Raw genomic sequence first — 25,900 nt, forward strand, 5'->3', positions numbered from 1 at the left:
AGGGGGCTCCGGACAGGGGGTTGGGGTGTGGGCTCCGGCCTGGCGCCGCTTACCTAGAGCGACTCCAGGGTGGCAGCACCTCACTGAAGAGAGAGGCTCAGGACTAGGGCAGAAGGGCAGGGCAGCCTGCCCTGGCCCTAGTGAAGAGGGACGCTAGGACCTGCCGGAAGCCAGCAGCCTGCAGACCAGAGCGGATTCAAGGCTCCTGAGTCACCATGTGCTGCAGGCTCCAGGGCAGTGAGGAGGCAGCAAGTGGGTGCCAGGAGACACTGGGGGGGGGGGGGGGGGGGGAGGCGGTGTGGCAGGTGCCCCAAACATTGGGGAGCAGCGTACGGGGAGCTTAACAGGCACAGAAAATAACTCAGGGGGCGGGGATGAGGGGAGTTTGGCAGCGACAGGAAGTAACGGGGGGGGGCATGGGGAGCTCCACGGGCTGCAGGGAAGAGCTCCACGGGCCGCATGTGTTTGAGACCCCTGCTCTAAAACAAGGAATAGAACTGGTCAGAAAAAAAGGAAAGTGTTTCCTTTTCCCCCGTTTTTGTGTTCATCAAAATTTTGTAAGTAGTTTTTAAAAATGAAACAATTGGTGTTCAAAAAGAGCACATGGGTGAGAGTGCATATGAGAGCTGCAAAAGTACGAGTTAGGTAACCCTCACTTAAAGTGAGGAATCCCTCCTCAGCAATTAAAATTAAAATGCATTCTGGAAGAAGGTTACGGTCAGGACACTGTTTGCTTTGCTTGCTCAGCAATTTCCATTTGGAATTAGAGAGGTAAAGAGCAGAACGGTCTACTGAATATTCAGCAGATGTGTTAGCTTTATGCAAGGTACAAGGCAGAAGTGATTCATTATGAAGAAATTTTTCATATCCCTTCTTTTAGGCCATTCTCCCTGGATTTTTGCCTCCTTGGGGAAGGTATAGCCTGTCAGTTTGACAAAGAACACCAAAGATTTAATTCATATTTTGTATCATTTGCTTTACTTGCCTCTTCATTATCTGAACTGAGGACACTGGAAAATAGAATGAAATGATGGGATATCTTAATCTGTCGATTTGTTTTCAGGCTGGATTTTGGGTAACTGTTAACCGGTGGTTGCATATGAAAAGTGAAAAATTGTTTTAAAAAAGTGACAATTTAAAATAAATAAGCCTTTAGAGCCTCCTCAGCATGAAACAATGGAAATGAATTGCATATCAACTTTAGTGGTGTATATTCCCTCACAAAAGTATATTGATTTTCATTCCGAATACCAACTAATTCTGCTCTTATAATATATATTCATTATAAATCCATTTCCAACTATCTGCACTGCTAAAAATACTGCTGCCAAGACAGCAAAATATATTTCTGCAGAATTACAGTATGTTTCAAACCATCTGTACTGCACAGAAGAAAGTCTAAGAGAAGTGTACCTTTGTCTATGTTTGCTACTGGATCTTCTCTTGCACTCTGTGTCTCTGCATGTTTTAACACTGAAAAGAATGAATACAGTTTAATGATATACAGAAAGTAACAATTTAAATACAACTATAAATCTGAAAGCAAACAAAAACTGGATACTCACCCTTTTTGCATTTCTCTTTGGGAAAGTCATCATGTTTTTCCTGTTTAACATTAATTATGTTAAATTGCTATGCAATACATATATATTTTACAGTATTTACACTGAAAAGACCAATGAGCTTTGGTCAATATTTATTTAGAGTGCACTAACTTTATAAATGCTGTGTAGGTTCTGAAACAGCAACTAAAATACTAAGTGTTGTAACTCAATATCACCAAGCTAATTCAAGACCTTACTATAGTATTAAATAGTTGAATACCTCAAGCTGAAATATTCATGAAATTCAGTTATTGTATCTACTTTCTTTTAGAAATACAACAGAAAGATTTTTTTTCCCCCCACAAAGTTGCCAATTACTACCTGTGCCTTCTTTAGCTCCTTTTCAAGAACTTTCTTTTCAGTCTTCAACTGTCTGAAGTCTTGCATATGCTTTGCTGCAGCCTCTTTATTTAAGGAAAAAGAACCACAGGCATGAGACTACTAATGCACAAGTCAAAGTACCTGAAACCAGCAAATATAAGTGACGAATCCACACTTACATTTCTGCATTTCTGATTTGTTAACCTTTGAAAGTTTATCTGGGATCCATCAATGTATGTGTGATTTCTTCTGAAGTATTTTACCAGGATTAGATGTATATTTAAAGTTACAATAAGACAACACCAAAGCATCACAATATGAACCACCACTCATGAACTTAAATACAGCCCCATACTTCCCAAATAGGAAAGGCAGGTCCAAGCTGGGTGATATTTTTCACATGCCCTATTTATCCTATTTAATGAAGGGGCTAGGGAATTAGAAGTTAAATTAAAAATAAAAATGTGTTAATGTTGCATAGGAATCTGGTCAAATTCAGTCCTAGTACATAAAATGCAAGTCCCTTTGACTTCAGTGGGAGCCATGCTCACTTGCACTAAGGCGGAATATGATCCAGTTTCAGCACTGGTACCAAAGGTCTTTGTACTCAAACACTGACCTAGAGAGACTTTATTAAGGTGACTAATCAAAATTATAGAGCTGAAACCAAAGATACTGATTGTAATGACTTATTATTTATGACATCCTGACATACCTCAGGAGATTCTGGAGTTATAGTCTAATTTCTGCATATTGTAAAGCACCATCTAAAAGCCTCTCCTCCACTATAGATGTGTATGCTATGGTTCATTCTCAACTTTATCATCCTTCAGATATTTCAGCTTTAGAGCCAATAAAAGTAGCCAAAACAAAGCCTATCATCTTTCTTCCCAAACCCTTTCTCCTACCTTCATTCTCCATTATGACTGACATTAATATATCCTCCATGTCACCCAGGTCTGCAAAATGGAGGTCGTCTTCAACTCCTTATCCTCCTTACATCCAACCCATGACCAAATCCATTTGACTTTTTCTGCATAATTTTTCAAAAATCTGCTCCTTCCTTGCCAAATGTTGACCAAATTGCTCAATCACACCATTATCTCTTATCTCAAAAGGAGGATAGGCATTTAGAAACTGGGACAGACCCAGACCAGTGGGGTACAGGAGTCTGGTAGAGGGCAAATATACTGGTCACTGGATGAGTAGTTTTCAGTTCCCTCACTGACCAGAGCAGGGGCTGCACTAGAGTAATCAGGAACCTGCTAGAACCAGTTAAGGCAGGCAGGCAGGCTAATTAGGACACCTGGAGTCAATTAAGAAGCTGCTGCTAGAATCAATTAAGGCAGGCTAATCAGGGCACCTGGGTTTTAAAAGGAGCTCACTTCAGTTTGCGGTGCGAGTGTGAGGAGCTGGGAGCAGGAGGCGCAAGGAGCGGAGAGTGAGAGGGTGTGCTGCTGGAGGACTGAGGAGCACAAGCGTTATCAAACACTAGGAGGAAGGTCCTGTGGTAAGAATAAGGAAGGTGTTTGGAGGAGGCCATGGGGAAGTAGCCCAGGGAGTTGTAGCTGTCATGCAGCTGTTACAGAAGGCACTATAGACAGCTGCAGTCCACAGGGCCCTGGGCTGGAACCCGGAGTAGAGGGCGGGCCCGCGTTCCCCCCAAACCTCCCAATTGACCTGGACTGTGGGTTCTTCCAGAGGGGAAGGTCTCTGAGCTGTTGCCCAACTCACATGGTGAATCTCTGAGGCAAGAAAATCCGCCAATAAGTGCAGGACCCACCAAGATAAAGGAGGAACTTTGTCACAAAACCTTTGTAGTGTAGTCAAAGGGGGCAGACTCCCCAGCCATCAAGCCAGAATTTTAGCCAAGTTCTTTAAATATTAACCTGATCCTAAATAAGTCATGTAGTATGTTAATGTTCTATTTTAACTTTGCCTTAATAAAAGGTTTAAAAAAGATTAAATTAGCCACTAATATTGTAAATTGAATATGAAAATGACAATTACCTTCCAGTTTCTTCACTTTGGCTTCCAGTTTCTTCTTCCTGATCATCAAAATAAAAAAATTCTATATTTAGATCTCACCATGCTGCATAAGAGACCAGCTGCATTACAAATCAATCCAACAGTTTTTGTGTAGAAAGTACACTCAGCATTTCATAGATTAAGTTATTTAAACCAAAAGCTTTTAACCTGGGTACCTAAATTTACGGACTTAACTGTTTTTCAGAAATGCTCAAATTTGCAGGGGGGGAGGGGAGGAGGAGAAATCAGGCCACTAAGCTAGGTATCTAAATATGTATTTAGAATTTAGATACTTTACCTGAAGCAACAGTTTGAATATTTGGCCTTAACTTGTCTGTGCTTTAGCTACCCTATCTATAACAATAATCCCCAAACTTTTTACCCTGTGTCCCCCCCCTTACCACTGTCCATGCACTACCAAAGCTGGGGCTGCAGTCACAGTCAGGCTGGGAGCCAGGGGCAGAGGCCAGAGCCACAGCTGGGGGTGGGTCCGGGGCAGAGAGCAGAGCATATCCCAATTTGAGGGCTTAACATCCAACCTTGCTGTAATTTTTTCCTCACAGCAAAGGCCCACATTACATTAAGATTCCCATGATAACTGTTTTTGACCCAGATTTTATAGAAGAGATAAAAGACTACACACATTTTAGTCAAAGACAGCTAAACCTTTAAGCTTCTTTGTTTCAGTCTTCACTGAGAAGTCTGAAGGAATGCCTAACATAGTGACTGCTAATGGGAAGGGGGTAAGTTTAGCAGATAAAATAAAAAAAGAACAAGTTAAAAATCACTTAGAAAAGTTAGATGCCTGCAAGTCACCAGGGTCTGATGAAATGCATCCTAGAATACTCAAGGAGCTAATAGAGGAGGTATCTGAGCCTCTAGCTATTATCTTTGGAAAATCATGGGAGACAGGAGAGATTCCAGAAGACTGAAAAAGGGCAAACATAGTGCCCATCTATAAAAAGGGAAATAAAAACAACCCAGGAAACTACAGACCAGTTAGTTTAACTTCTGTGCCAGGGAAGATAATGGAGCAAGTAATTAAGGAAATCATCTGCAAACACTTGGAAGGTTGTAAGGTGATAGGGAATAGCTAGCATGGATTTGTAAAAAACAAATCATGTCAAACCAATCTGATCGCTTTCTTTGATAGGATAACGATTCTTGTGGATAAGGGAGAAGCGGTGGATGTGGTATACCTAGACTTTAGTAAGGCATTTGACACAGTCTCGCATGATATTCTTATCAATAAACTAGGCAAATACAACTTAGATGGGGCTACTATAAGGTGGGTACATAACTGGCTGGATAACCATACTCAGTAGTTATTAATGGTTCCCAATCCTGCTGGAAAGGTGTAACAAGTGGGGTCCTGCAGGAGTCGGTTTTGGGACCGGCTCTGTTCAATATCTTCATCAACGACAGATATTGGCATAGAAAGTACGCTTATTAAGTTTGGAGAGGATACTAAACTGGGAGGGATTGCAACTGCTTTGGAGGATAGGGTCATAATTCAAAATGATCTGGACAAATTGGAGAAATGGTCTGAGGTACACAGGATGAAGTTTAACAAAGACAAATGTAAAGTGCTCCACTTAGGAAGGAACAATCAATTTCACACATACAGAATGGGAAGAGACTGTCTAGGAAGGAGTACAGCAGAAAGATCTAGCAGTTATAGTGGACCACAAGCTAAATATGAGTCAGTGTGATGCTGTTGCAAAAAAAGCAAACATGATTCTGGGATGCATTAACAGGTGTGTTGTGAGCAAGACACGAGAAGTCATTCTTTTGCTCTGCTCTGCGCTGGTTAGGCCTCCACTGGAGTATTGTGTCCAGTTCTGGGCACTGCATTTCAAGAAATGTGGAGAAATTGAAGAGGGTCAAGAGAAGAGCAACAAGAATTATTAAAGGTCTTGAGAACATGACCTATGAAGGAAGGCTGAAAGAATTGGGTTTGTTTAGTTTGGAAAAGAGAAGACAGAGGGGACATGATAGCAGTTTTCAGGTATCTAAAAGGGTGTCATAAGGAGGAGGGAGAAAACATGTTCACTTTGTCCTCTAAGGACAGAACAAGAAGCAAAGGGCTTAAACTGCAGCAAGGGAGGTTTAGGTTGGACATTAGGAAAAAGTTCCTAACTGTCAGGGTGGTTAAACACTGGAATAAATTGCCTAGGGAAGTTGTGGAATCTCCATCTCTGGAGATATTTAAGAGTAGGTTAGATAAATGTGTGTCAGGGATGGTCTAGACAGTATTTGGTCCTGCCATGAGGGCAGGGGACTGGACTCGATGACCTCTCGAGGTCCCTTCCAGTCCTAGAATCTATGAATCGATGCTTAGTCCTTCAGGGGAGCCAGTTTCCAGGTCAAACAACAAAATGAACTAATGCATTTATAAGAAAATAAGTAGTTAGATATTACACAGGCAGACAGTGAAATTAGCATTACGACAATATTTACAAAACAATGTTAATTTTATAGATCTTCTTGCTGTCATTTATTCCTATAGAATTCCATAGCCACTAAGGAAGTGCAAAGTGAAGTCATTACACAAAATCCAAATCTTACTTTAGTTACATCAACTTAAGGTTTTATTAAGGGTATATCTGCACTGGAGCTGGAAGATGTAAATTCCAGCTGGAGAAGACATATCCACATTAGCTCTGACTGAGACAGATCACTAAAAATAGAAGTGCAGCTGTGGTGGTGCAACAGGCTAGCTACCCCAAGTACGATCCCATCTGAGACCACAGGTACATACTCGGGGCAGCTAGCCCCTCACACCACTACAGCTACACTTCTATTTTCAGTATGCCAGCTACATGCTCTGACTCTCAAATGGCTGCACCATCTTTGTTGAAACTTTCAAAATAAAACTACAGTTTTTCATGTTTCAGGATAAAGGAAAATTTCAGCACAAAATTGTTAAAACCTATTAAGTCAGAAACAACTGAAAATAGGGTCTTACCATGGGAAGCATTAGGGAACCTTAACAATAGGTGTTGATGCCAGCTCCCCCACTATATTTGCATATAAAGAGAGTAAATACAAATAAACACAATCTCTACTGACAATTTACAGGTCGCTTGTGCATTTCCATAGAAATGATAGACAAGAGTAACTTCTTAAAAAAGAATGACTCACTTACACAGAATCACTTCTAGCAATTTCTTCTTTCACCCGAGCATATTCCAGATGAGTCTGCTGATAAATCTTGAGAGAACTCTAAAGAAAATAAAGCATATCCTTATAGTGGACAGAAAACAGTGGGTTGGCAGAGTTTTGCCTTTTCTACAGTACATAAATGGACAGTGATCACAAGGAACACACTCTACCCAGGAATAAAAATAAATTAGAAAAGGAAGTGTTTCACCTATGATTCGTGTTCTCTGAAGGTACAAGCTGTGGCAGCTGTATTTGTCTGCGTTCCCAGCACTTAACTAGATGGAAACTCAACGTTAAAATTGCAGAGTGTGAACACTGTGGATGGTACATTCTGCCCTTGCTGAACAGGTGCCAGCACCACTTAGCCCGTGCTGACAAAAGGAACTAAGAACATTAATGAATGAATCCACAAACTACTGTCTACAGTGAATACATAAGTGTGGATTTAATCCAATGTATAAAATCAGAAACCATGATTTAAAGGTAATTGTTTTCTCCAAAGGCATTAGTTAATAAACCTAGAAAATTCCCACGCTTGGAGATTAAAACACATTTATGGATACTCCTACAAAAGACAGCCTCAGCCAAACAATGAAATAAGAAAAACTATTAAAGGCAAAGTCAAGCAACAAATAGTGAGCAAGAACCAGTGTTCAAACTGCCATGAGAAGTAAAGCATAACTTCTACAACTCTGGGCATACCCCATCTCTCCTAAGGAGTATAGGTGCTGGAGAGTTCAGCACTCCAGCAAGATATGTACTGAAGCCTCAAGAAGCCAGAGCTTCTGTTAAGTAAACACATGTAATATTTTTACCAGTCACACAGTACAAATCAAGTAATGTAAAGTGGTATGATCCTTCCACTCCATTTGGACTTCTCTAATACCTTCCCTATACTAAAAAGCAAGGTCTCTCCATAACAGCTAGAACAGCTGAGAATCCTATGCAATAGTCTATCTGCTACTTGCCTGTCAGAGTCTCATCAATGCCCCAGCCTGTAACAGTCTCCTGGAAGCAAGCCCTTTCATTTGCCAGGCCCCAACGACTCATATAGGATTCATAAAAATCTGACAAAAAATTCAGACTTTGTCACAATCATCCAAATATCCAGGCACCCAAGCACAGCAAAAGATGCTGAAAATTTCTCCTTGAAGTATTCAAATATATTATAGGTTGAGGAAGGCAAAAGGATCAAATTAGGTCAAGTAACCCATATTCAAATGCTAGAAAACTCTCCAAATGCTTAACTTCATCAGGCTGGGCCAAATTAAAATGACTATGGAAAGAGCAATAATGAAGATGAGCACTACTATCAGAACCAGAGAAAAGGAAAAGGAACTCTCAGTAGTAGGGTCTGTACCATTCCAACACAAAATGGAATATACTATCAGGTGTTGTAAGGTAGCAGCCCTCAAAACTCTCTTGCTACGAAAATCAGGCTCTAGTCACACAATAGAGTTATGAGCCCTTAAGAGCGGGGATCCAGTATAATCAGTATGCTTGAAGTATTTTCAAAAGAACAATGGCAGAGGAGTGGGCTAGAACATCTAAAAAGTCTTCTTGCTCTAATGTATACAGTTTGCACACAAAACATTACTAGAAGCTTAACACAAAACAACATTAACCTTCAAAGACAACCCACAATTCTTTTATAAAGTATCTTAGTAGCTCAAAGAGGCACTAAATGCCCTCAATAGACTGGCTAAAAATAACAATACATTATTACTTTATATTTATATAGAAGCTTTCATTCCAAAGGATGTCAACCCATTTTATAGATTACCCACACTGGAGGAATCATTTCATAAACCAATTAAAGAGAACACTTCACTCACTGCCTAACATGGGCAGAAAGAGGAGCTATTCATTGTGGACAATACATGACACCCCAACCCTCTAGAGTTTCAGTCTAAGTCTTGAGGACTTTGCCCAGAGCCAAAGTTGTCTGTACCAAGGGTCTCTGGCATGAATGCTTTGCATTCCAAACACTGTGCTAGACAGTGTTCTCCCCCAGGCTGAAAACACACTGGACACAGACGTCCAATTCAGGGAAAATAAATTGGCACAAGGCACAGTATATGAACCCTCTACATGGTTCTTTTACTAACGCAAGACCCTGAACACTCAACAACATGCAATTTGTAATATTTAGAACTACTTAATTATATGTAATAAAAGCATAGAAAGAAAGGGTCTGTGGTGCAGATCCAGACACTGCAAACAGGTTTCAGAGTGATAGCCGTGTTAGTCTGTATCAGCAAAAACAACAAGGAGTCCTTGTGACACCTTAGAGACTAACAAATTTATTTGGGCATAAGTTTTCATGAGCTGTGGGTTTTAGCCCATGAAAGCTTATGCCCAAATAAGTTTGTTAGTCTCTAAGGTGCCACAAGGACGCCTCATTGTTTTTGCAGATACTGCAAAGGGTTCTTTGAGTACTCTCCATAGCGCAGGTGAAGGCACAGAGCCAGGTGGATGCTGCTATTTCTTATGTAGTCTCAAACACACATTTAATGCCACTAGAGAGCACACACAGGCAGTCCAACTAGATAGCATTGAAAGAGGATTCTGTGCTTGAAACGCCACAGGGTGTCATTTCCATGAGTTTGAAAGCATCAACAATCTTCAAATAATTACCACCGCACTTTCAATATCTCCGCTCTAAGAATGCCTCATATTCAATGGACAAAACTTAGTACCGCGGCACCCTGGGGACTGAATTGTCTTCCATCCAAGTAATGAGTCAGCTTAGCTTGAAAAATGATAGGCCCACATGTATGCAAGCCATGTACATTATAAATTCTGAAGTTACATATTAATATCTCTACCCTTAAATAGATATTGGGGACATTCTGTACAGTTTGTTACACTTAATGTTAAGCCTCACATTAAAGAGGGTAACCTAAATGTTTATGAAGTATAGTAGAGCTGTAAATTGCCCTCCCCCCACAAGTCTAGAAAGGCTGTCCTAGCAGTGTTGGTCCAATTCTGCTATGTTACTTTCACAGTAAAGGTACTACTCAATGGCAATAACACCATTACAATAGATCTACGTTCAGAGTAAACATGACAGAATTTGAAAATTTATGACTCAGAGCTGCCAAGCAGTTTGAGGAAGAGGTGAGATCACTCCAAGATGTTTTGTTGTCACTGCTAAAGTTAAGATACTGGCAGTAAAACTAGTGGCAAAAAATCCTCTAGTCTGTTGCAACAAAGCATTTATTAAGAGAAGATTTCAAAAACTTTTAAACAATCCTCATACTTTTCAGCATACCTTTTTCTCTTCCAATTCTGCTTTCAGAGACCCCAATTCTTGCTGACACTTTTCTAGAGGAGAGATTTTTTGTAGCATCTGTTCCACTTGGTGACGAAGAGTGTTATTCTCTCTGAAATGGACAAAGACTACAGAACATGCGGCCAAAAACATGGATTTTGTTCAAGTCTGAACTCAGTGCTGTATCTCCTGAAACAGCAGCTACTTTGCTTTCCCCTACAGGACAGTTGAAAATGCTCTCCAGCTACTTGTTTGCTTTACTGTTGTAGTTGTGTGGTTCTCAGGATATTAGAGACTAGGTGAGTGTAGTAATTTGTTTTGCTGGCCCTGAAGAGCTCTGCGTAAGCTCAAACGCTTGTCTCTTTCACCAGCAGAAGTTGGTCCAATAAAAGATATTATCTTATCCACCTAGTCTCCCCAACTACTTGAACATTCTTGGTGTGTGAGCCAACTTAGCATTTATCCATGTAATATGCTTTCTTCATAGAAAATTTGGGTCAGATTTAAAGAGAACTGAGTGGAGTGTGTAAGCCTAAGTTTCCATACTGGCTCTCACATCATAAATAAGAACGTAATTCAGCCCTCTTCACTGAATGCATGAGAGTTCCTAGACCCCTCACTTTGAACCCATAACAGAGACAAGATCCTCACCTCCACTTAGGCCCCTTTGTGTCATGTAAAAAGGCCTCAAAATCCTGAATCTAGCTGTGGGGAGGATTCCCCAGCACAGACATTGTGGAAGATAGCCGTAAGTCTGCCCTCAGAGGATCCTTTCAAAGCCTTTGCATGGTGGACATGCCTAGGATGGAGTTGTAGCACTGGAGAGATTTCAAACAGCAGTGTGGGCCAAAGGGCAGCCCCAGGCAGCTGCCACTACTATGACAGGCCATTTAGGTTTAAGTTACACAGGGAGAATATTGAAAACTGGAGTCAATGGCCATGTAAGTGTCCATTACTTTGCATTGATAAATACCTCTCTTTCCTACTCCAGAACAATTACCAAACAAAGCAGAGATTTAAACAAACCTAAAACTGAATTTTGTTCTTACCTTTCAGCCAACTGAAGCTGTGATAACTCGTTAAGGAAAAAAAATTAATAGGTTTACCACCATTTTCTCAAAAGTGTTAAGAATGGAAATAGTATGCTGGAATCCCAACAACTGTGAAGAAATATCAAGTCATCACACCCTTCCCAATGGAAGATGACTCAGAGGAACGAAAGTAATGTTTAATAGTACAACAGAATTGTTACACTATGACAAAGTATTGTATGAAGTGAATACATTGGAAAAAAATCCAATATCTATGTAGAATCACTGACTTCGTTAAGCACATGAAGCAATAATTCTCGACCCCTAGTTTCACTTATTATAAACACAATTTAAAAAAAAATACAGGAAATTGCCAACACTCAGGCGTGTTAAGTTTCCACTTCTGAAGTCCAATTTTTTCCCATAGACTCTAGCTTCAGTTGTTCAATACTTTAGAATAAGTAGTAATTGCTACAAATAAGCTTCTAACCTTAATTTTTAACTTCACAAATTCCCCAAAGTCCTATCTGTCAAATGAAATGTTCACGTGTTCAATGTTCAAAACACTAAGAGAAATACAGAAACAAAGGATATCGTTACACTTCTGTTGATATTCTGTCAGCAAACAGCTGTAAAAAGAAAAGAATAAGATGTTTACATGGGTGATCTTTCAATTCATTTTTGAATCTGACTTGGACAATCAAGTTTTAAGATTCCATTTCTTATTCATTATACCGAAATGCAGAAAGCTTTACAGTAGTTGTATTGGTTACAAACCCAGCTTAGTTACAAATTAAAAATAAGTAATCCCCTTTGTTTAATTTAACAATGCAAGCATGAAGTTTTAATTTTGTCAGGCTTTTTGAAAATGTCAAACCTGAAAACAATTCTAAGCTTGTGGATTTGACGTCATTAACTTTATTTTTTCTTACATTATCAATTTAAGTTTCTTCAGTAACACTTTTCAATTTAGGCTATTAAGAGTACCTACAGCCTCTCTTAATTAAATTATGTCTTGGTTCTTCGGATGAATTCAACTCAGTCCAGTATATTATATTTAATATAATAGACCACTGGTAACAGGGATAAGCATCTTAATGGGGGAGGGATAGCTCAGTGGTTTGAGCATTGGCCTGCTAAACCCAGGGTTGTGAGTTCAATCCTTGGGGGGGCCATTCAGGGATCTGGGGCAAAATCAGTACTTGGTCCTGCTAGTGAAGGCAGAGGACTGGGCTCAATGACCTTTCAAGGTCCCTTCCAGCTCTATGAGATATAATATATATGGAGATATATCTATTATAAATGACAGAACTAAATTTTCTTGAGAAAAAGTGGATGTTAGAACAAAATCTTAATTCTTGGACTCTGCTTCCAAAGAAGCTTTCCACTAAATTTTCTTACTGCATGTTGGGTAAAAAGGAACGTTCTTTTACTTTCAAACATTTGATATAAGTAGTTACTCCTGGGGGAATTCTGTGCCAAAAATTTAAAAATTCTGTGCCAAAAAATTAAAAATTCTGCAAAATTCTGCATATTTTGTCAAAACAACACTATATAATCATGCCACTTTCAATTATTTTGGTAATTTATTTCAAAATACCTGTCAGCAACTATGGCTGTAACAATACACACACAAAATAATTCCCCCAGGAGTAGAGAAGTAAAGAAATGACTGTTTCTCAGCTCACTCCACCAAAGAGCCCAGCAGGGGGGCCAGACACCCGCACCCCGTATCCTCCAGAGCCCAACTTGGGGGGGTGCCCCCACCTGCCCAGACACTCTCACACACTCTCTAGCCACCAGAGCCCAGCTGTGGGTGCTCCCACCCCACAAACCCAGACACACACAACCCCTCCCCACCAGAGCCCTGCTGCGGGGCCCACCCCAGCCCAGACACCTGGACTCCCTCCTCACCAGAGCCTAGCTATGGGGCCCCGCAGAGTCCGGACACCTGCACCCTCTCCTCTGCCAGAGGACAACCACAGGGCCACCCCCAGCCCAGACACTCGCACCCCCTGCTTCCCCAGAGCACAGCCATGCCCCCTGCCCCCAAAACTTGCACCCCCTAACCCCCAGAGCTCTGGGATCCAGAAGGAGAAATAGCCTGATTCTGGGTCCCAGGCTTGTACAGCTGCCTCCTTCCTTCAGGTGTGCCAGGAACCCTCCAGCTTCTCGCCCCTCCCTCCTACAGTGTCTTCTATTTGTGAGCTGGGCTGGCTCTTCCGGATCCAGCGCACCCTAGTGGTGGCCAGCAGCTCTGCAGCCCATTGGGGGAGTGGGGGGAGGAAATTCTGCACACACAGCATTAATTTCTGCATAGGGGTATATAGTAGCGCAGACATGTAAGCAAGGATGACAGCAAGTCTAAAAATAAAATGAAGACACATTGCTAAGCCTCTCTACACACTTCACATGTTATAAGTAAGAACTGAAATGCAATACTCTATAGTTTAGGCCTGAGGTCTTTCCTGAGGAAACCATGCCCATTTTACTTTTTTGTGATGACCAACATCCACAATGGACAATAGATTAAAATAGTCATATAATGCTATAAAATGTATTTTTTAAACTACTAGCTTAAAACAGTAAAAACACATTTGTGTAAAATATATCAGTTGTACTTACTCTGTGTCAATTATTTTTTGCTTCAGTGCAATTAATGCAGCTACATATTCATTTAAATTCTGTAAGGAAAAAAAATCTCATGTTGGCAAAGAAATTTTACACCAATAGTACACAGACACTATAGACGCCCCAAACTGAGGAAACTTGTTAACATTCTATATATTTTCAAGTTGACTGGTTAACCTAATGTGTTTCTTTTATGCCCCACATTAAATCCTGACAAACAACTAAACTAAACCATAATGCAGTTCTCTTAATTTATCTAGGCCCACTGATTTTCTAATTTACAATTCAAATATTTCTGATAATGCTAATGCTCATTCCCAATTCAAACTTCCTTTAAAAAACATCTTATCAGAGAAGCCTATCTTTCATCTAAAACGTGAAATGGATTTATAAATACTGCTGAAAATATGGGCCTCTGAGTTTTAAGAAATTATAATGAAAAATTGAAGATCCAAATTTCCATATGGACTCTTAAATGAACACTGCCAAAATCCAAAAGTATGTGAATTGAAAGATGAGGTAAAGAAGACAGTTTACTGGAAAACTGCTCTGCCATTCTGGACTCTGGATAGTTAGACTAGTTTAAACAAACCAAACTTTTTTTTGACAAATACACAATATTTCAGCCTCTTAGAAATCCAGCACTACTCTTTACTTTGCAAACACTATTCCCAAGATTTATTGCGGAGGCTTCTGCCACTTAGAAAGAATTAGTAACTGTTAAAAAATTATATAGTACACAGGTTAAGAAAAGAGTGTCTGTACATCTGGGTATAGTGCTTAGATTATCCCCAAATACAAAGTTTGTTTTTAAAGTCATAAAATACGTGTAGTGCATAATCAGCAATAACCCATTTTTAGGTGAATAAATTTAAGAATACAGTTTAGATTAGGGCTGTCAATTAACTGCCGTTAAAGCGTGCGATTAACGCACACCACAATTAACGCATTAATTTTTTTAACGTGCGTTAATCACAGTACGGCAGCATCAGCTGCTTCGGAGTACCTACCTCAGGTCAGACGCAGTAACGTAAGCCTCCACCGGAGGCCAGACGGAAACAGAAGAGGCTACAGAACGACGCACATGGTTCTCATGCCAGCTCCAGTGGAGAAGTATTTTTTAAAAGTAAAAACAGGACAGCCAACGGTTTGCCTGAGCCGCCCCGCCCCTTGCAGGGTGCTCCAAGGGTCTGGGGCTGAGCCCCCGTCATAACTATAAAGGGAAGGGTAACAGCTGTCCTGTGTACAGTACTATAAAATCCCTCCTGGCCAGAGACTCCAAAATCCTTTTCCCTGTAAAGGGTTAAGAAGCTCAGGTAACCTGGCTGGCATCTGATCAAAGGACCAATTAGGGGACAAGATACTTTCAAATCTTGGTGGGGGAGGCTTTTGTTTGTGTTCTTTGTTTGGGAGTGCGTTCGCTCTCGGGACTGAGAGGGACCAGACATCAATCCAGGTTCTCCATATCTTTCTAAACAAGTCTTTCCTATTTCAAACTTGTAAGTAAATAGCCAGGCAAGGCGTCTTAGTTTTCCTTTGTTTTTCTCAACTTGAAAATGTACCTTTTACTTGAGTGTTTATCTTTGTTTGCTGTACTTTGAACCTAACACTAGAGGGGAGTCCTCTGAGCTCTTTAAGTTTGATTACCCTGTAAGGTTATTTTCCATCCTGATTTTACAGAGATGATTTTTACCTTTTTCTTTAATTAAAAACCTTCTTTTTAAGAACCTGATTGATTTTTTCCTTGTTTTAGATCCAAGGGGGTTTGGATCTGTATTCATCAGGGAATTGGTGAAGGTTTCTCAAGGCTTCCCAGGCATGGGAATTCTGGGGATGGTGGCAGCAGACCAGAGCTAAGCTGGTAGTTAAGCTTAGAAGTTTTCATTCAGGCCCCTACATTTGTACCCTGAAGTTCAAAGTGGGGATACAGCCCTGACATGGTGGCAGAGCGGTGGGATCATTTTAAACCCAAAAGCCAGTAAGATTTTTTTTTCCTTCTAGCTGCTTGAAAAGCAGAGCTGAAGGTAGATGCATATCTTATCTCTCCTTGCCTGAAGGCAGAGGTGTTAAGTTTTTTTTAACAAGATCCTTTGTTAAGAGAAGGGTTCAATTAGCAAACGACTGGTAAAAGAAATTTACAAGCTGAATTGTTTTGTTTTGTTTTTTTTCTTTTTACATCCTCGGGGGTAGCTAGTTAGAAAGTCTCTGTTAACTCAGCAGCAGCCAGAGCTGAGTACATCCCAGTTTCAGTCAACTGCAGAGGGGGTGACCCAGCACAAGAAAACAGGAAAATGACTACCAAAGAAGTAGCTAAAAAAATAGAACTGGCCGAACTGGCCAAACTAGAAGCAGAAGAAAATGAAAGAAAACATCAGAGACTGCTTCAATTAACAAAACTCGAGACACAGCAGAGAGAAAGAAGAGAAAGCCAAAGAGGAGGCCCACAAGAGAGATGGAGCTGAAAGAAAAAGAGATGGAGCTGAAAGAAAAAGAAAGGAAGCATGAACTGGAAGTAGCAAAGGCTAAGCCAGATACAACAGCCCATCCTAACAACCCCTCTCCAGGTACCACTTCCCATCCCAGAAAATTCCCCACCTACAAGGCAGGCGATGATACTGAGACCTTCTTAGAAAATTTTGAAAGGGCCTGCCTTGGATACAGCATCATTCCAGACCAATACATGGTAGAGCTGAGGCCGCAGCTCAGTGGACACTTAGCAGAGGTGGCGGCTGAAATGCCTAAGGAACACATGAACAGTTATGAACTTTTTAAAAACAAGGCCAGAATCAGAATGGGGCTAACACCTGAGCATGGCCGTTGCCGGTTCAGAGCCCTAAAGTGGAAACCCGATGTGTCATTTACCCGACATGCCTACCACATTGGGAAAAATTGGGATGCCTGGATATCAAGAGCAAATGTTAAATCTACGGAAGAGTTGCCCTTCCTAATGCAAATGGAGCAGTTTTTAGAGGGTGTTCCTGAGGAAATAGAAAGGTACATCCTAGATAGGAAGCCCAAAACTGTAACTGAGGCGGGAGAGATTGCAGCCAAATGGGTGGAGGTGGCAGAAAAGAAAAAAAACTAGTAGCAGTTGGAGCGAATATCAGAAGGGGCAAGCCGAAACAAAACCTTAACACCGGGGACAACCCAAGGCCCCACCCACATCCCAAGGGAAACCCCAGACGCCTTCTCACCCTACCACACCAGTCTCCACCAACCAACATCGCCCCGGCGATACCTTAGCAGGGCGATGTTTTAAATGTAATGAACTGGGACATATAAAGGCTCACTGCCCCAAGAACCCCAACCGATTACAGTTTATTACACCCCAATCACACCAAAGATCCCCAGACCCAGATGCCTCTCTCATACCCTTGGAGCGAAGGGAAACCTTGAGAGTGGGCGGAAAGAAGGTTATCGCTTGGAGGGACACTGGGGCACAAGTGTCAACTATCCACCAATCCCTCGTGGACCCCAAACTCATCAATGCGGAGGCTCCAGTGACAATTCAACCCTTCATGTCACAGTCTGTAACCTTGCCTACAGCCAAGTTGCATGTCCAGTACAAAGGCTGGTCAGGAATGTGGACTTTTGCAGTCTATGACAATTATCCCATTCCCATGCTGCTGGGGGAAGACTTGGCCAACCAGGTGAAGCTAGCCAAGAGGGTGGGAATAGTCACCCGCAGCCAGGCTAAGCAACCTTTCACCCCCATCCCTGTTCCTGAGCCGTCCACCAGGGCCCCGTCTGTCTTACCAGAGACCCAAACAAAGGTGGTGGAACTGGATCCCCTGCCAACGACTGCAACAGCCGTAGTGGATCCAATCTCAGAGAACCAGCCAAAGCCAGTCCCAGAACCGGAAACGCAACCAGCACCAGAACCATTGCCAGCCCTGAGTCCAGCGCTTGCAAACCAGTCTACAACTCCAACGCCAGAGGGCACCAGCGAGCCTGACCTGGCAGAAGCAGCAGATAACCCTACCCAAGAGGCTCAGCCAGAGCCTGAGATACCACATAGTGCACCAGCGGACAGCGGATCACAGTCAATGGAAACAGCCCCAGCACCTGCATCGCTTCCAGAGGGACCAGCCCCAGTCCACAGTCCAAGGAGGAACTGATGTCTCCAGCATCAAGGAAACAGTTCCAGGTCGAGCAGGAAGCAGATGACAGCCTTCAGAAAGCTTGGGCGGTGGCGCAGAGCACCCCACCGCCTCTCAGCTCTTCTAACCGATCCCGGTTTGTTGTAGAACAAGGACTTTTATACAAGGAGATTCTTTCTGGTGGGCACCAGGAAGACTGGCATCCTCAAAGACAATTGGTAGTTCCCACTAAGTATCGGGTAAAGCTCTCGAGCTTAGCCCATGATCATCCCAGTGGCCATTCTGGGGTGAACAGAACCAAGGACCGGTTGGGGAAGTCCTTCCACTGGGAGGGAATGGGCAAGGACATTGCTAATTATGTCCGGTCTTGTGAGGTGTGCCAACGAGTGGGAAAGCCCCAAGACCAGGTTAAAGCCCCTCTCTAGCCACTACCCATAACTGAAGTCCCATTTCAGCGAGTAGCTGTGGATTCTGGGTCCTTTCCCAAAGAAGATACCCAGAGGAAAGCAGTACGTACTGACTTTCATGGATTTTGCTACCCGATGGCCGGAAGCAGTACCCTTAAGCAACACCAGGGCTAAAAGTGTGTGCCAGGCATTAGCAGACTTTTTGCCAGGGTAGGTTGGCCCTCTGAGATCCTTACAGATTCGGGAACTAATTTCCTGACAGGGACCATGGAAAACCTGTGGGAAGCTCATGGGGTGAATCACTTGGTTGCCACCCCTTACCACCATCAAACCAATGGCCTGGTGGAGAGGTTTAATGGAACTTTGGGGGCCATGATACGTAAATTCATAAATGAACACTCCAATGATTGGGACCTAGTGTTGCAGCAGTTGCTTTTCGCCTACAGGGCTGTACCACATCCCAGTTTAGGGTTTTCACCATTTAAACTTGTGTATGGCCGCAAGGTTAAGGGGCCATTACTGTTGGTGAAGCAGCAATGGGAGGGGTTTACGCCTTCTCCAGGAACTAACATTCTAGACTTTGTAAGCAACCTACAAAGCACCCTCCGACACTCTTTGGCCCTTGCTAAAGAAAACCTAAAGAATGCTCAGGAAGAGCAAAAGGCCTGGTATGATAAACATTCCAGAGAACAGTCCTTCAAAGTAGGAGACCAAGTCATGGTCTTAAAGGCGCTCCAGGCCCATAAAATGGAAGCGTCGTGGGAAGGACCATTCACGGTCCAGGAGCGCCTAGGAGCTGTTAACTATCTCATAGCCTCCCCCACCTCCAACATAAAGCCTAAGATATACCATGTTAATTCTCTTAAGCCCTTTTATTCCAGAGAATTAAACGTTTGCCAGTTTACAGCCCAGGAAACAGATGACGCGGAGTGGCCTGAAGGTGTCTACTACAAAGGAAAAAAGGATGGTGGCATAGAAGAGGTGAACCTCTCCACGACCTTTGGACGTCTGCAGCGACAGCAGATCAAGGAGCTGTGCACAAGCTTTGCGCCAATTTTCTCAGCCACTCCAGGACGGACCGAACGGGCATACCACTCCATTGACACAGGTAATGCTCACCCAATTAGAACCCCACCCTACCGGGAGTCACCTCATGCCAAAACTGCTATACAAAGGGAGATCCAGGACATGCTACAGATGGGTATAATCCGCCCCTCTAAGAGTGCATGGGCATCTCCAGTGGTTCTAATTCCGAAACCAGATGGGAAAATACGCTTTTGCGTGGACTACCGTAAGCTAAATGCTGTAACTCGTCCTGACAACTATCCAATGCCACGCACAGATGAGCTATTGGAGAAATTGGGACATGCCCAATTCATCTCTAGTTTAGACTTAACCAAGGGGTACTGGCAAGTACCACTAGATGAACCCGCTAAGGAAAGGTCAGCCTTCGTCACCCAGGCAGGGGTGTATGAATTCAATGTACTCCCTTTCGGGTTGCGAAATGCACCCGCCACCTTCCAAAGACTTGTAGATGGTCTCCTAGCGGGATTGGGAGAATCTGCAGTTGCCTACCTCGATGATGTGGTCATTTTTTCTGATTCATGGGCAGAACACCTGGAAAAAGTTTTCGAGCGCATCCAGCAGGCAGGACTAACTGTTAAGGCTAAAAAGTGTCAAATAGGCCAAAACCGAGTGACTTACCTGGGGCACCAGGTGGGTCGAGGAACTACAAATCCCCTACAGGCCAAAGTGGATGCTATCCAAAAGTGGCCGGTTCCAAAGTCTAAGAAACAGGTCCAATCCTTCTTAGGCTTGGCTGGATATTATAGGCAATTTGTACCCGACTACAGCCAAATCGCCGCCCTGCTGACAGACCTAACCAGAAAGAAACAGCCAAATGCAGTTCAGTGGACTGATGAGTGTCAAAAGGCCTTTAACCAGCTTAAGGCAACACTCATGTCTGACCCTGTGCTAAGGGCCCCAGACTTCGACAAACCGTTCCTAGTAACCACAGATGCGTCCGAGCGAGGCATGGGAGCAGTTTTAATGCAGGAAGGACCGGATCAAGAATTCCATCCTGTCGTGTTTCTCAGTAAGAAACTGTCTGAGAGGGAAAGCCACTGGTCAATCAGCGAAAAGGAATGCTACGCCATTGTGTACGCGCTGGAAAAGCTACGCCCATATGTTTGGGGACGACGTTTCCAACTACAAACAGACCATGCTGCGCTACGGTGGCTTCATACCGCCAAGGGAAATAACAAAAAACTTCTTCGGTGGAGTTTAGCTCTCCAAGATTTTGATTTTGAAATACAACACACTCTCCTGGGAAAGTTTCCCAGAGTTAACTGGTTAACAATTGTTCTTGGAATGAAACATATTGTTAGTTTTTATATAAATTAGTAGTATGTCTAAAGGTACATGTCTCTTATTAACTCTGTTTTCTCCTAGAACTCCAGGAAAAAAATCACAGCCAGTGTGGAACCGAACCTCCAACACTATCTGTGATTTGGGGGGCGTGTCATAACTATAAAGGGAAGGGTAACAGCTGTCCTGTGTACAGTACTATAAAATCCCTCCTGGCCAGAGACTCCAAAATCCTTTTCCCTGTAAAGGGTTAAGAAGCTCAGGTAACCTGGCTGGCATCTGACCAAAGGACCAATTAGGGGACAAGATACTTTCAAATCTGGGGGGAGGGGGGGGGGGGAGGCTTTTGTTTGTGTTCTTTGTTTGGGAGTGCGTTCGCTCTCGGGACTGAGAGGGACCAGACATCAATCCAGGTTCTCCACATCTTTCTAAACAAATCTCTCCTATTTCAAACTTGTAAGTAAACAGCCAGGCAAGGTGTGTTAGTTTTCCTTTGTTTTCTCAACTTGTAAATGTACCTTTTACCAGAGTGTTTATCTTTGTTTGCTGTACTTTGAACCTAAGACTAGAGGGGAGTCCTCTGAGCTCTTTAACCTTACAGGGAAATCAAACTTAATTTTCATACTGATTTTACAGAGATGATTTTTCATCTTTTTCTTTAATTAAAAACCTTCTTTTTAAGAACCTAATTGATTTCTCCTTGTTTTAGATCCCAGGGGGGTTGGATCTGTATTCACCAGGAGTTGGTGGGAGGAAGGAGGGGGAATGGTTAATTTCTCCTTGTTTTAAGATCCAAGGGGTTTGGATCTGTATTCACCAGGGAATTGGTGAAGGTTTCTCAAGGCTTCCCAGGCATGGGAATTCTGGGGATGGTGGCAGCAGACCAGAGCTAAGCTGGTAGTTAAGCTTAGAAGTTTTCATTCAGGCCCCTACATTTGTACCCTAAAGTTCAAAGTGGGGATACAGCCTTGACACCCCTCGCCCACCCAGCTCCGCACTGCCCATGCTGGGATCTCTTCCTCCAGCCCTGTGCCACTCACAACTGGGGCTGACCCCACCTCCCAAGCCCCGTGCTGCCTGGAGCTGCAGCTGCCCCCCTGCCCCAAACTCAGGAGCTGACACTACCACCCCGCAAGTCCCCCACAGCTGAAGCTGAGCCCCGTGCCACCCGCAGCTCCCTCCACCCCCCCCGTGCTCCGCACTGCCCATGGTGGGGTCTCCCCCACCAGCTCTGTGCCATCCATGTGGAGACAGCTGAGGTAGCTGTCCCAGTACACAGGACTGCTGATACACCACTGGTGGAGGAGGAGATGGCTCAGGGTGGACACTGGCAGCTGGTTACTTCTGGCAGCAGGCAGTGCTCCACCCCTGCTCCGAACCCTCCTGCTGTGGTAATAGGTAACCCTTATGCTCTTCTTGATACAGGAAAGAAGGAATCACCCCCTACAGTAAAGGAGGAGAAGCCTCGTACCCCTAAGGCTGGGAGGTCTGCTGCCACCACTGCGAATAGGAAACGTAGGGTAGTGGTGGTCGGAGACTCTCTCCTGAGGGGGACGGAGGCGCCCATCTGTCGCCCTGACATTTTATCTCGGGAGGTATGCTGCCTGCCGGGAGCCCGTATCCAAGACGTTACGGAGGCATTGTCGAGGATTATCCAGCCCTCTGACTACTACCCCATGCTACTCATCCATGTGGGCACAAATGATACTGCGCGGTGTGACACTGAGCGGATCAAGAGTGACTTCAGGGCTCTGGGAGTACGGGTGAAGGAGTTTGGAGCGCAGGTGGTATTCTCTTCAATTCTTCCTGTCAAAGGTAGGGGCCCGGGCAGAGACAGATGCATCATGGAGGTGAATGCCTGGCTGCAAAGATGGTGTTGCCAGGAGGGCTTTGGCTTCCTAGACCACGGGATGCTATTTGAGGAAGGACTGCTAGGCAGAGATGGCGTTCACCTTTCGAGGAGGGGAAGACCCTATTTGGACACAGACTGGCTAACGTAGTGAGGAGGGCTTTAAACTAGGTTCGACGGGGACAGGTGAGCAAAGCCCACAGGTAAGTGGGGAACATGGAGACCGGGGAGATGGGTCGGAAACGAGAGGGAGTGTGGGCTATATTGGCAGAGAGAAAGGAGAGTCAGGACAAAACTGGGAGGAAAGATCAAACCAGTATCTTAGATGCCTATATACAAATGTGAGAAGTATGGGGAATAAGCAGGAAGAACTGGAAGTGCTAATAAATAAATACAACTATGACATTGTTGGCATCACTGAAACTTGGTGGGATAATACACATGATTGGAATGTTGGTGTGGATGGGTACAGTTTGCTCAGGAAGGATAGACAGGGGAAAAAGGGAGGAGGTGTTGCCTTATATATTAAAAATGTACACACTTGGACTGAGGTAGAGATGGACATAGGAGACGGAAGTGTTGAGAGTCTCTGGGTTAGGCTAAAAGGGGTAAAAACAAGGGAGATGTCATGCTAGAAGTCTACTACAGGCCACCTAACCAGGTGGAAGAGGTGGATGAGGCTTTTTTTAAGCAACTAACAAAATCATCCAAAGCCCAAGATTTGGTGGTGATGGGGGACTGCAACTATCCGGATATATGTTGGGAAAATAACACAGCGGGGCACAGACTATCCAACAAATTCTTGGACTGCATTTCAGACAACTTTTTATTTCAGAAGGTTGAAAAAAGCTACTGGGGGGAAGCTGTTCTAGACTTGATTTTAACAAATAGGGAGGAACTCGTTGAGAATTTGAAAGTAGAAGGCAGCCTGGGTGAAAGCGATCATGAAATCAGAGTTTGCAATTCTAAGGAAGGGTAGAAGGGAGAACAGAAAAATAGAGACAATGGATTTCAGTAAGGCAGATTTTGGTAAGCTCAGAGAGCTGATAGGTAAAGTCCCATGGGAATCAAGACTGAGGGGAAAAACAACTGAGGAGAGTTGGCAGTTTTTCAAAGGGACACTATTAAGGGCCCAAAAGCAAGCTATTCCACTGGTTAGGAAAGACAGAAAATGTGGCAAAAGACCACCTTGGCTTAACCACGAGATCTTGCATGATCTAAAAAATAAAAAGGAGTCATATAAAAAATGGAAACTAGGACAGATTACAAAGGATGAATATAGGCAAACAACACAGGAATGCAGGGGCAAGATTAGAAAGGCAAAGGTACAAAATGAGCTCAAACTAGTTACAGGAATAAAGGGAAACAAGAAGACTTTTTATCAATACATTAGAAGCAAGAGGAAGACCGAAGACAGGGTAGGCCCACTGCTTAGTGAAGAGGGAGAAACAGTAACAGGAAACTTGGAAATGGCAGAGATGCTTAATGCTTCTTTGTTTCGGTCTTCACCGAGAAGTCTGAAGGAATGCCTAACATAGTGAATGCTAATGGGAAGGGGGTAGGTTTAGCAGATAAAATAAAAAAAGAACAAGTTAAAAATCACTTAGAAAAGTTAGATGCCTGCAAGTCACCAGGGTCTGATGAAATGCATCCTAGAATACTCAAGGAGCTAATAGAGGAGGTATCTGAGCCTCTAGCTATTATCTTTGGAAAATCATGGGAGACAGGAGAGATTCCAGAAGACCGGAAAAGAGCAAATATAGTGCCCATCTATAAAAAGGGAAATAAAAACAACCCAGGAAACTACAGACCAGTTAGTTTAACTTCTGTGCCAGGGAAGATAATGGAGCAAGTAATTAAGGAAATCATCTGCAAACACTTGGAAGGTGGTAAGGTGATAGGGAATAGCTAGCATGGATTTGTGAAGAACAAATCATGTCAAACCAATCTGATAGCTTTCTTTGATAGGATAACGAGCCTTAGGGATAAGGTATACCTAGACTTTAGTAAGGCATTTGATACAGTCTCGCATGATATTCTTATCGATAAACTAGGCAAATACAATTTAGATGGGGCTACTATAAGGTGGGTGCATAACTGGCTGGATAACCGTACTCAGAGAGTTGTTATTAATGGTTCCCAATCCTGCTGGAAAGGCATAACGAGTGGGGTACCGCAGGGGTCTGTTTTGGGACCGGCTCTGTTCAATATCTTCATCAACGACTTAGATATTGGCATAGAAAGTACGTTTATTAAGTTTGCGGATGATACCAAACTGGGAGGGATTGCAACTGCTTTGGAGGACAGGGTCATAATTCAAAATGATCTGGACAAATTGGAGAAATGGTCTGAGTTAAACAGGATGAAGTTTAACAAAGACAAATGCAAAGTGCTCCACTTAGGAAGGAAAAATCAGTTTCACACATACAGAATGGGAAGAGACTGTCTAGGAAGGAGTACGGCAGAAAGGGATCTAGGGTTTATAGTGGACCATAAGCTAAATGTGAGTCAACAGTGTGATGCTGTTGCAAAAAAAGCAAACATGATTCTGGGATGTATTAACAGGTGTGTTGTGAGCAAGACACGAGAAGTCATTCTTCCGCTCTACTCTGCTCTGGTTAGGCCTCAGCTGGAGTATTGTGTCCAGTTCTGGGCACCGCATTTTAAAAAAGATGGAGAAATTAGAAAGGGTCCAGAGAAGAGCAACAAGAATGATTAAAGGTCCTGAGAACATGACCTATGAAGGAAGGCTGAAAGAATTGGGTTTGTTTAGTTGGAAAAGAGAAGACAGAGGGGACATGATAGCAGTTTTCAGGTATTTAAAAGGGTGTCATAAGAAGGAGGGAGAAAACTTGTTCCCCTTAGCCTCTAAGGATAGAACAAGAAGCAATGGGTTTAAACTGCAGCAAGGGAGGTCTAGGTTGGACATTAGGAAAAAGTTCCTAACTGTCAGGGTGGTTAAACACTGGAATAAATTGCCTAGGGAGGTTGTGGAATCTCCATCTCTGGAGATATTTAAGAGTAGGTTAGATAAATGTCTATCAGGGATGGTCTAGACGGTATTTGGTCCTGCCATGTGGGCAGGGAACTGGACTCTATGACCTCTCGAGGTCCCTTCCAGTC

The 25,900-nt window shown here is 43.1% G+C and overlaps 1 protein-coding gene across 5 annotated transcripts in view; it reads right to left on the reverse strand.

The window, feature by feature from the left end:
• ICE1 (interactor of little elongation complex ELL subunit 1) overlaps positions 1-25,900 on the reverse strand; it is a 75,976-nt gene that overhangs the window by 43,463 nt on the left and 6,613 nt on the right. For all 5 annotated transcript variants that reach the window (XM_054018240.1, XM_054018239.1, XM_054018238.1 and 2 more), the window contains exons 2-10: positions 14,049-14,107; positions 12,017-12,052; positions 11,442-11,459; positions 10,393-10,504; positions 7,102-7,178; positions 3,936-3,973; positions 1,926-2,008; positions 1,566-1,605; positions 1,414-1,473 (exon numbers count right to left, since the gene is read on the reverse strand). In XM_054018240.1, the coding sequence (XP_053874215.1) occupies positions 1,414-1,473; positions 1,566-1,605; positions 1,926-2,008; positions 3,936-3,973; positions 7,102-7,178; positions 10,393-10,504; positions 11,442-11,459; positions 12,017-12,052; positions 14,049-14,107 (523 nt within the window). The remainder of the gene's footprint in view (positions 1-1,413; positions 1,474-1,565; positions 1,606-1,925; positions 2,009-3,935; positions 3,974-7,101; positions 7,179-10,392; positions 10,505-11,441; positions 11,460-12,016; positions 12,053-14,048; positions 14,108-25,900) is intronic.

Source organism: Malaclemys terrapin, chromosome 2 (assembly GCF_027887155.1).
Source record: "Malaclemys terrapin pileata isolate rMalTer1 chromosome 2, rMalTer1.hap1, whole genome shotgun sequence".
Lineage (NCBI taxonomy): Eukaryota > Metazoa > Chordata > Testudines > Emydidae > Malaclemys > Malaclemys terrapin.